Source organism: Pongo pygmaeus, chromosome 8 (assembly GCF_028885625.2).
Source record: "Pongo pygmaeus isolate AG05252 chromosome 8, NHGRI_mPonPyg2-v2.0_pri, whole genome shotgun sequence".
In the NCBI taxonomy this organism is placed as follows: domain Eukaryota; kingdom Metazoa; phylum Chordata; class Mammalia; order Primates; family Hominidae; genus Pongo; species Pongo pygmaeus.
Window position 1 is genome coordinate 88,384,761 of NC_072381.2, and position 12,230 is coordinate 88,396,990.

At 36.7% G+C, this 12,230-nt stretch overlaps 1 protein-coding gene across 4 annotated transcripts in view; it reads left to right on the forward strand.

Annotated features, from left to right (window-relative positions):
- PCDH15 (protocadherin related 15) overlaps positions 1-12,230 on the forward strand; it is a 1,016,126-nt gene that overhangs the window by 452,616 nt on the left and 551,280 nt on the right. For all 4 annotated transcript variants that reach the window (XM_063669967.1, XM_063669968.1, XM_054435813.2 and 1 more), the window contains exon 6: positions 5,696-5,815. In XM_063669967.1, coding sequence (XP_063526037.1) covers positions 5,696-5,815 — 120 coding nt within the window. The remainder of the gene's footprint in view (positions 1-5,695; positions 5,816-12,230) is intronic.

Sequence of the window (12,230 nt, forward strand, 5' to 3'; positions counted from 1 at the left end):
CTAAACTTTTTGTTTCTATGTTGATGTGACACATGAGACTCCAGAAAATATGAAACAGAAAATCATTGTTATCTACCAACACAATGATATTGATGCCAGAGGAATTTTCTAATCACCAAATATATATGTACAACACAATATTATGATTTGTGGAGGACTTTCTACCACATATCCCTCTCAATATTTTATTCCAAGTGAACAGCATACCATCGGTTTGATGAATATAAAGTTACTCTACTTGCATGTGCTTGCTGTATTGGGTCCTACTATGGTTATAATTTATTCATGGACATTCTGTAGAAAATTTTTGTGTAGGAAAACTAGGAAGAGTATGGGAAGAACTAGACTTCACAGTGAAATCTACATATTTTTCTTCATGGAAGCAAGAAAAGGTGGGCAGGGTTTTTTGACAATGAGCTGCCAGAACCTCTGGCCATCCTATTGCAATTGAACAGCGTAATGAATGGGTGGAAATCACCTCTAAAATTGAGGTTGTCCGAGGTACCAGCAACAGGCAGGCAGAGGATGAGGATGTGGAAACAGTGTTCCAGTATAGAGGCCTTGTGGGGAATTTAGTATATTAAAATGTGAAGAAATTGTGAAAAGTTTCAGTCTCATCAGCATACATAATATATATAAATAAGAATAATTAATTGAGTTTGTACTGATGAAGCAGTTTCTACAATTGATGCTATGAAATATTTTTTTAAAAAGAAAAAAATTATGGTCTGTCTTTAAAGAGCTTTTGGATGCAAATAGGCTGTCAAGAGGGACCTTTTAAATTTATTTCAGTTCACTACTAACACTCTGTTTTTGCATACATTTCAGTGCTATCTGTCCATTTAGGGGTGTGCTTTCTGCCATGTCTTTTGTTTGGTTTTTGTAATGATAATAAGGTAATTGTGATTTTGAGATACAGCATTTAAGAGTTATCTATGAAACATAAGGTAGGTCTCTTTGTTCACAGTTTTATAATAGCACAAAAAAGATCTGAATATAATATACGTATAACCACCTATTATCTATCTATCTTTTTTTTTTTTAATTGAGATAGAGTCTTGTTCTCTGCCCCAGGCTGGAGTGCAGTGCCATGATCTCAGCTCACAGCAACCTCAATCTCCTGGGTTCAAGGGGTTCTCCTGCCTCAGCCTCCTGAGTAGCTGGGACTACAGGTGTGCACCACCATGCCTGGTTAATTTTTGTATTTTTAGTAGAGACAGGATTTCACCATGTTGGCCAGGCTGGGCTCAAACTCCTGACCTCAAGTAATTCACCTAGTTCAGCCTCCCAAATTGTTGGGATTACAGGCGTTAGCCACCATGTCTGGGCCTATTATCTATCTATCTATCTCTACTCTCAAACTCTTAAACTCTCAAACTTGAAGCAGCAATCCTCCTGCCTCAGCCTCCCAAAGTGCTGGGATTACAGGTGTGAGCCATGGCATCTGGCCAGGATCTACTATTTTTTAAAAAACATTTTTTCTGCTTCTACTTTCTTCTGCCTTTTTGCATCTGGCATACGCCTCTTCATTAGAGCCTTTTTAGTCTTTTCAGACCTCCCATGTTTGCCCATATACCTTATCTTCTTTTTTCTCGGCTGTTTCTCTCATATTAGCCTCAACCCTATCTCATATGTGAACAGGTCTACCATTTGAGCAAATCATGAAATTTGAGCAGATCATGAAAAAAATGTATGACTGATCCATTTTGTATTGCATTTTACATATGAATGGCTATTTGTACATGCTTGCACAACTAGTAGTAGAAATACACAGGAGTGATCTGTGCTAAGACACTTGCCTTAAATGTGCAACTATGGAGGAGAGCAAACCTCACCTTGGGACAACTTCTGAGACTGCTCATCCTCCACTGTCGACCAGTAAATACCATATTCTTGAAATTGGGGAGAAATTTTTACAGAAATTGTCAAGAAAGATAGCCATGAATGAAAGAACGTGCTGAAATCTATTGCTATTACACTAATGCTTTTCATTTAATTTTCAAGGAATCTAAAATTTTGTCTAAAAAAGACCTTAAAATTATATTTAGGGATGATTCATAACCTTTATATAATAACATTATAGAAAAAAGGTTTTCTCTATTCCTACGGCTAATACAATTGTTTCTCTTTTATTTTCCATTCAAAGATATAAATTAATTAAATTTATTATAGAATCATATTTCTACTTGCAATTTTTCAGAAATAATAAAAGTATATATGGCCACACAAATATGATTAGGGAAATTTACCTGTGGCACACAAAATGAGCTCAAATCCTGAAATGAGAACATTTGAAACTGAGCTACTCTTTGGATTAAGCTCAAAATTTAAACCATAGGCAAATGCATATTCAATTTTTTTCCTGTAGTCTATTATCAATCTTTGGTAGGCTTCGTCAGCAAGTATATTTTTTGAAAGGCAATCAAAGAGATACAATGTAGAGTTTATTTTAAAGGACTACATATTAAACATTATAACAATGTAGAGTTTATTTTAAAGGACTACATATTAAACATTATACTTACAAATGTGATTTCTGCATGGAAAAAGCCATGTCAGTGATGAAGAAAAATATTACTTGATGGTAATATATTAAGACATCATGATACTTTTATGTGGCCTTTTCGTCATTTCAAAAAAAACATTGTAGAGCTAGATAAAAACATTGATCTTTTCAATAGTTTGCATCTTGAATTTAGAAATATGCCTTCAACTTTACAGATATTACATTGTAAGGACTAAAATCTTTCAAACCGCCTATTCCAACACATTTCTGTCATATAAATATTTATTCCAGAAATTTAATCTTGATTAAGAGTGGCAAACGTAAAGTTCTCCCTGGATGTCCTATATCTTCCCCCACAAGACCAATTTTTTCTCCCTCAGTTGTAGGGCTTTGGGATCCTGCTCTTCAAAATGAATCTGGTCCAATAGTATACATTACCCCAGTAAGTAGATTGAAAGGCATGGGCACCCCTTTTTTTTCCTCAAAATTTCCACAGATGATACTGTTTAATTTTTTTAAATTTGTTTGTTTTATTTTGATTTTTCGTTTTGCTTTTATGTCTACCTCCATGACATAGTTATTTTTTGGCAACAAAATTTTTAAGTTTGTTTTATTAGATATATGGAAACAAATCAATGTCATCCAATCATAAAATTTCACAGTTTGAAAATTATGGATAAACCTGGAAGACATTATGTTAAGTGAAACAAGCCAAGCACAGATATTCAAATACTACATGATCCCAATTGTATGTGGAATCTAAAGTAGTTGAAGTAATTGAAGCAGACAGTATAAGAGTGGTTACTAGGGGCTGGGATATGGATTGAGAGATGTTGGTCAAAGGATACAAAATTTAAATTTCTTGAACTAATAAATTCAATAAATATTGTACAACATGGTAACTACAGTTAATAACTATCTATTTTTGAAAATAGATTTTAAGTGCTCTCACCACAAAAAAGTATGTAATAGATATGTTAATTAGCTTGGTTTAGCCATCACACAAGTTATACATATTTTAAAACATGTTGTACACAACAAATATACAAAATTTTATATGTTGATTTAAAAATAAGTTGGTAATAAAAATATCAAAGTATAGCTACATAAGAATGGGTGAATATTTATAAAAGATAAGAATGTCTTTTGTGACAGGAATTCCATTAAAAAAGAAAAATATTAGAACGTCAGCTTAGAAGCTATTTAGCTGACTAACATTTCTACTAAATCTATCCCCAGTGGTCCCTGGATGTCCTCATAGGTACTACTTAAACCATCTCTTCTCACTTCATTCTCAGCTCTCCAAAGTTTGCCTTTAATGCTGCCTGCTAGGAAACTGGGCCTTATAAATACTGAACTTCCTTGTACTTATGGTTTATTTTTAAATCATAATTATATTCTTTTCCTAAATCAGAGATTGCAAACTAGTGTAGTTGTTGAGGCAATGGGCATATTTTATTTTACCTATTTATATTTTAATGTTTAAAAATCTGTTGTCGGCTGGGCGCGGTGGCTCAAGCCTGTAATCCCAGCACTTTGGGAGGCTGAGGTGGGTGGATCACGAGGTCAGGAGATCAAGACCATCCTGGCTAACACGGTGAAACCCCGTCTCTACTAAAAATACAAAAAATTAGCCGGGCATGGTAGTGGGTGCCTGTGGTCCCAGCTACTCTGGAGGCTGAGGCAGGAGAATGGCGTGAACCCGGGAGGCAGAGCTTGCAGTGAGCCAAGACCGCGCCACTCCACTCCAGCCTGGGTGACAGAGCGAGACTCCATCTCAAAATAAATAAATAAATAAATAAATAAATAAATAAATAGATAAATAATAAAAATATGTTGTCAATCTTAGCATCAAGATATTTTATATACAATTAAAATATTAGAAGACTTGGTAGCATGGGCTCCATATTCCAAGATGGCAAGAATTTGCTGGGATTGAGCAGCAGCTACTAGTAGCAGCTACCCTCTCCGAGTAGCATCAGAGAGGGCATGTTCTATCTATTTTCTACCATCTCATCAGGCTTGCTTCACTCATTTACATTACCTGAGGGATCCTTGTAAAATGTGAATTTTCAGTTTCTGAAAATAAAATTGAATAAGGCAATTTTTTGTTGCGTCTTAAGCTATTTTTACCATGAAGGAATCCTAGTCAAAAATTAAGAGAACAAATCCCTGAGCAAACGTTAAAAGGCTCCAGTCTGTAGAGGCACAGAGCTTATGTTTATTGATGAAGTGCACTTAGTTCCTCTAACAATGCAATGATTATAGGAACAAAGTGCAAAATGCAAGCACAAGAAAAGGGGAATCATCTTCTGATGTGGCATGTGTAATGCTGTTTGAGGGGTGGTATGGGAGAAGGTGATATCTAATTAAGTTGAAATTTAACTAATGAGTAGTATTTCAGCTAAAATCTAAAAACTGGGAAGGGAGAATTTAAAAAAATTACTCTGGTTATAGGAGCACATTGTGCAAAAACCTACAGGTAAGAAAAATAACGGTGATTCTCTTTGGGCATAAGTAAGAATTAAGACTAGCAATTTAGGTCACACATCAGATCATGGTTTTGTATGCCACACACATTAAGTTCTGACATTTTAATCCAAAATGAAAAGATATGGCTATCTCTCCAGCTGCAGTGACCTGATCATGTTCTACTCAACCAATATCAGAAGCATTCAAGAAACTCCCAGTATTTTCCTCTAGTATACAGACTATTCATTGTCCGCAATTTCTCTTTCTCAAACTTGCCACTTGCATATAATCATCAACCTGGATTTCATTGCTCACTCATAAATCGTTTTTTTATTTTAAACTAATTTTTTCTTACAGTTTAAATTCTAGCCTGTAGGTAACATTGCATCAAGGGTTTTGAGGAGAAACAACAGATGCAATTTCTCCACAGAAGCTAACATACTAATGGCTATAAATTGGTCCAAATGTGTTTAACACGGAATCAGGGTCTTCTGCTTCTTCACCCATAGCAAGAATCACAAAGTTGGACATTTCAGACATTTTAAGAACTCCTGTGTAAGGCTCAAAACTGTTCTTTTGAAACACTTCAGTTTGTGGTTGTGGGCTGCCAACTGGTATCTTCCTTTAGGTAATAAAGAGCTGATTTTTATGCTTTAACATTTCTGGTGTGCAGTTGATAAAATGAGAATTGATATTTAAAATCTTTTTTCCTTTCAGCTCACTCCAGTTGGTACCACAATATTTACAGGATTTTCAGGAGACAATGGAGCTACAGATATAGATGATGGACCAAATGGACAGATAGAGTATATTATTCAGTATAATCCAGATGATCCGGTATGTAAATACCTATTTGCAATGTAATTTTCTTAAAAGGAATAAAATTAATGATTTTTTCAGCTGAAAGTTATTTTATTATTCAGTAACTTCCAGAACCAGATTAGTAATGATACTATTATTTAAAAATGTCTCAAAATTGAATTATTTGTAATATTTATGCTTTATTGCTAGAAGCTAATTTTTGATGGTATTTTTAGATAAGGTTTAAAATACATTCATAGGTATAATATGCCTCATTTACTAAATTTCTGTTATGTTTGTGGTCTCCAAAGCATTCTAAACAAATCACTGGAGATGAGATAACAAGTGTCAAACATGAATTTTATGCAACTTATAAATTAATACCAATATGGTTGCTACACCTCAAGAACACACACCAAGTATTGCTGGAGTTGATAAGCCTTTAAAATTCTAGTCGTCCACCAATTAAACCAAAGATAGAGAAGAAGACAAGACAAAGCCACTAGCTATAGTCTGTTTTATTTTGTTGTTTTTCTTGCTTTTTTTCCACTAGACAACACGATGTCTTTTTTTTTTTTTTTTTTTTTTTGAGATGGAGTCTTGCTCTGTCGCCCAGGCTGGAGTGCAGTGGCGCGATCTCGGCTCACTGCAAGCTCAATTTTTTGTATATTTACTAGAGACGGGGTTTCACTGTGTTAGCCAGGATGGTCTCGATCTCCTGACCTCGTGATCCGCCTGCTTCGGCCTCCCAAATAGACAAGATTTCTATGTTGTTTTTTTAGGTCATGAATCATTTCCTCTAATGATATATTATTCAAAAAGTCAGACAAAGTAAGATTTTTTTACCTGAAGCTAGAGCTGAAAGCTCTGCCTGACATCTCCCCACTTTCTTTGAGGCAGCTTCTCAAAATCCCATGGGCCCCCCAAAGCAATTATAAATGCACTACTTAAATAAGCTTTCAAATTGAATGCATCTCTTTTATGTTTAATAGATATTAGAAATATAAACAATGGTGAAGTTAACATTTTGCCCTTATTTTTACCATTGTATGTTGTAGATAAGCTTTAGACAGACAAGCAAAAACAAACAAACAAAAAACTCTATTGGGATAGTAGAGTCTGAGAACTCACAGTAAGATCCACATCACAAATTTGTTGCATTATGTTAAGTAAATTGTGGATGCATTTTCTCATTTTATCCTCACAAATAAGTTAAAAGTAGTATTATCTCTGTTGCATAGCAAAGAAAACTCGTAAGTGAAGTGATTTGCGTCATATCACAAAATTTCTGAACTGTAAAATCCAATTTCAGTATACTCTTCCTCTATTGTGTTCTTACAATAAAACGTGTACTGGCTGTGTTAAAATTTTAATAAATTTGGAAAAGAAGTATATATATATCAATTTTATTAGCAGGGTGAAGGTCAGATTTTAGAGTCTTTTTTTTTTTTTTTTTTGCTTTGTTTCTCTAAAAAAGGACTTTTTTTTTTTAGGCAGAGACAATAAAACCAAGAGTTGGGGATATGATGAGAATGTGACAGAGAAGGACAATATGAAGGGTCACATAAAAAATGAAGTGGGAAGTAGCAAAGAAACAGCAGAGGAAAGGGCAGCAGAAATGCTTTTTCTTAAATGTAGAAACAGCTGACTGAACATTCTATTTCTAAACTACTTATTTTGTTTGCTCTTTAGGTATTTTTTTTTAAAGAATTAATTGTACGTGTGTGCCATGTTTCTAGCTCAAATTTTATGAAGGTGACTTTCTAATCTTTATTCCCCAAGCTGTAAAAATAAAACCTCCCAGCAAGTATCAAATGACCAGTCCATGTATTTTAGGGAGATATTTATTGCATGCATAAAAATATTCAATGTTTAGGTATAGTTTGAGAGCAAAAATATATTACTTTAAACTATCTTTCTGCTTAAAATGTAGACATTTAGTAAGGCTTAAATTCTTTGTTAACTGTGCAATAATTCTCTCAATGCCTCCCCATTCCAGGGATGTGTAGGTTTGCTGTACAATATAATATGTAACTCTTACTCCCTGCAGAGTGGATAAACCAATCAGCCACATGCATTTTCAAAATTACAAATGAAAAAAGAAAAATAAATAATATATGTTTTAGCAAGCTAAAATGCTCTTAATTCTGTGGATAAAATAATAAGACAACATGACACTTAACTTAGGATGTATTGAAGGAAAAAAGGATTAACCGGGGTACAATCTTAAGGAGAGAATCCACTTCTAGACTTCATATAAAATTAGTGTAAACCTCAGTACCAGTTTCTTGTCTTGTAAGACCTGTGAGGAAATACATGATAAATTTTATGTTCTGCTACTACTAAATCTCTAGTAATTCTGCTTATATTAATAGCACCATAATGTGGCACTTTTACTAGTCAAAATAATAACATTTCAATAATAGCAAAATATTGTAAATTATTCACCATAATTATTTTATTTAATATATGAATAAAATTGGAATAACTAAAATTAAGCCTTCTGTTCTGTTGCAAATCTTTTTTTTTTATGATTCAAGTCTTTTTTTATTTTTATTTTTTATTATTTTACTTTAAGTTCTAGGGTACATGTACACAACGTGCAGGTTTGTTACATATGTATACATGTGCCATGTTGGTGTGCTGCACCGATTAACTCGTCATTTACATTAGGTATATCTCCTAATGCTATCCCTTCCCACTACCCCCTCCCCCTGCAAATCTACAAAGAACTTAAGCAACTCTTTTTATTGCAATTCAAATGGTGTTCTAAAACAAAGAAACAACAAGTTTGGAATAAATAATTGCTGAACTGATTGACCCAATTTAAAGTGAAAGTGTTACAGCAGTGTGCATTTTCACACTTCTATAAAGAATATCTAAGACTGGGTAATTTATAATAGAAAAATTTTAATTGACTCACAGTTCCAAATGGCTTGGAAGGCCTCAGGAAACTTACAATCACAGCGAAAGGGAAAGGGGAAGGGAGGAACATCTTACATGGCAGCAGGAGACAGAGAGTGAAGGGGGAATTACCACTATTAAACCATCAGATCTCATGAGAATGCTCTCACTCTCACAAGAACAGCATGGGGAAAACTGCCCCATGATCCAATCACCTCCCACCAGGTCACTCCCTAGATTCATGGAGTTTACAATTCAACATGAGATTTGAGTTGGGACACAGAGACAAACCATATAATTCCACCCCTGGTCTCTTCCAAATCTCTTGTCCTTTTGACATTTCAAAACCAATCATTCCTTCTCAATAGTTCCCTAAAGTCTTAAATCATTTCAGCATTAACTCAAAAGTCCAAGTTCAAAGTTTCATCTGAGACAAGGCTGATAAAATCAAAAACAAGTTGTTACTTCCAAGATACAATGAGGGTACAGACATTGTGTATATACACTCATTCCATATGTGAGAAATTGGCCAAAATAAAGGCACCACAGGCCCCATGCAAGTCCAAAACACAGCAGGGCAGTTATTAAATTTTAAGCTTCGAAATAGTCTCATTTGACTCCATGTCTCACATCCAGGGCACACTAATGCAAAGGGTAGGCTTCCAAGGCCTTGAGCAGCTATGTCCCTGTGGCTCTGCAGGGTACTGCCCCTGTGGCTCTGCAGGGTACAGCCCCCGCAGCTGCTTTCTCAGGCTGGCATTGAGTGCTTGTGGCTTTTCCAAGCACATGATGCAAGCTGTCTGTGGATCTATCATTCTAGGATCTGGAGGAGACAGTGGGACTCTTTTCACAGCTCCACTAGGCAGTCCCAAGTGGGGACTCTGTGTGGGAACTACAATTCCACTTTTTCCATCTGCATTATGCTAGTAGATGTTTTCCATGAGGGCTCCACCCCTGCAGCAGATGTCTGTCTGAACATACCAGCATTTTCATACATCCTCTGTAACCGAGGTGGAGGTTCCCAAAGCTCAACTCTTGTCTTCTATGTACCTGCAGGCCCAACACCACATGTAAGCCACCAAGGCAGGGGGTTTGCACCTCTGAAGCAATGGCCTGAACTGTACGTTTTAGCCATGGCTTGAGCTAGAGTGGCTGGGACGTGGGATGCCATGTCCTAAGGCTGCACAGAGCAGTGGGTCTGTTTCTGGTCCCAGCCCAGAAAACCATTTTTCCTTCCTAGGCCTCCAGGCCTGTGATTTGAGGGGCTGCCATGAAGATCCCTAAAATGCCCTGGAGGCATTTTTCCCATTGTCTTGGCTATTACTATTTGGCTCCTGGTTACTTATGCAAATTTCTGCACCCAGCTTGAATTTTCCCCCAGAAAATGGGATTTTCTTTTCTACCAGATGGTCAGGCTGCAAATTCTTCAAAGTTTTGTTCTCTGCTTCCCTTTTAAACATAAGTTCCAGATGCATATGACTGTATGCTTTCAGAAAAAGACAGGTCACATCTTGAATACTTTGCTGCTTAGAAATTTCTCCTGCCAGATACCCTAAGTCATCTTTCTCAAGTTCCAAGTTCCACAGATCTAGGGCAGGGGCAAAATGCTACCAGTCTCTTTGCTAAAGCATAGCAAGAGTGACTTTTGCTCCAGTTCCCAATGAGTTCCTCACCTCCATCTGAGACCACCTCAGCCTGGACTTCATTGTCCATATCACTATCAGCATTTTGGTTGAAAGCATTCAAAAAGTCTCTAGGAAGGTCCAAACTTTCCCACATCTTCCTGTTTTCTTCTGAGCCCTCCAAACTGTTCCAACCTCTGCCCATTACCCAGTTCCAAAGTTGCTTCTATATTTCCAGGTTATCATTTTAATAGTACTCCACTATCCCAGTACCAATTTCCTGTATTAGTTTGTTATCACACTGCTATAAAGATACTACCTGAGAGTGTGTAATTTACAAAGAAAGGAGGTTTAACTGACTCACAGTTCTGAATGGCTAGGGAAGCCTCAGGAAACTTACAATCATGGCAGAAGGTGAAGGAGAAGCATGGTGCATCTTACATGCAGCAGGAGGCAGAAAGAGCAAAAATGGAAGTGCCGCTTTTAAACCATCAGATCTCGTGAGAACTCACTATCAGGAGAACAGCATGGGGGAAACTGCCCCCATGAACCAGTCACCGCCTACCAGGCCCCTCCCTCAATACGTGGGGATTACAATTTGACATTGTAATTTGTTTTGGGTGGGGACACAGAGCCAAACCATATCAACTAGATGGTTAGGCAGATATGAGTAGGGCAGGAGAGGACCACCCCCAGGAATGTCAGCTGATCATCAGGTGGTGGTTAGGTGGCTTTTAAACATTTTCTGTGAAATAATAATTGGTCACAGCCAGTGCCAGGGAAATAGAGTCTCCCAACAGATAGAAAACACTTGAAGCTGGTGATCAGCAGCTTCCCAATAAGAGCTTAGAAGTTGGGCAAGAGGGCTGAAGCATGCACGTTAAGAGGCAAAATGGCAGAATTTCACTAGTATATGACCTTTTTCTGGGAATGCTCAACTGGTAAGGCAAAAATGCCTCAAGTAAGCATGCAACAACTTCAGTAAACATACTGCACATGAAGACCCTCCCATGTGCACCAGCAGGCACTGTGCATGTGGACAGCCTGCCCCAAAAGAAAAATCAAGGGAGAAGAATCGCAAACCCCCAAACCATGCCAATGTAGAAAACCCCCAAGTGAATGGATGAACAGGGCACTTGGATCTTTCAAGTCACCCACTTAGCCGTCTTCCAAGAGTATTTTGCTTGCTTTCATTCCTGCTCTAAAACTTTTTAATAAGCTCTCACTCTTACTCTAAAACTCACCTCAATCTCTCCTTCTGCCTTAAACTTACTTCTTCCCCTAAATCACATTCTTTCCTCTGAGGTTAGGACCGAGTTGCCGCAGACCCATATGGATTCACTGCTGTTAAAAAAAGCACTTGAGCTGTTTACCAAAAATGTTTGGTTCTTCCTCTTTTGATACATACTAGAGGTGTACTTTTCTCTCCTGGAGAAAAGTATTTGCTTTGACTAATGAAATGTAAACTCAAAGAACCAATATACAAGTAATTATATTCCCTGCCCATGCTGTTGTGATCAGAGAAAAACGTGTTGAGGAGAAACATTCATTAGCCAATGACAGCAATAAAAAGAGACCACTTGCTGATGCATGTTAGATATGTAGACATGAAGAGTAAAGAAAAAAATAAAAGTTTAAGGGTTTGTTCCTGCAGCATTCCCTATCCTTTCATGGCTGATGTATTTAGAAAAAAATAATTTAGTAAATATCTTATTCTAAAAGTCCTCTAGACAATTGTTAAAGGAAAATTTTATTTAATGATACATTAAAACATGGTAAGAAAGACCTTATTCAGGACCACTGCAATAGGTATAGAAATCATTGCAATGAGGTCTTGCAGTTGGAGAGAGATATTGGGCTCAACTACAAATAAAGCATGGGCAAGTGGGACTTTATAGCCAAGGACCAGGGTCAGGGTCACTGGA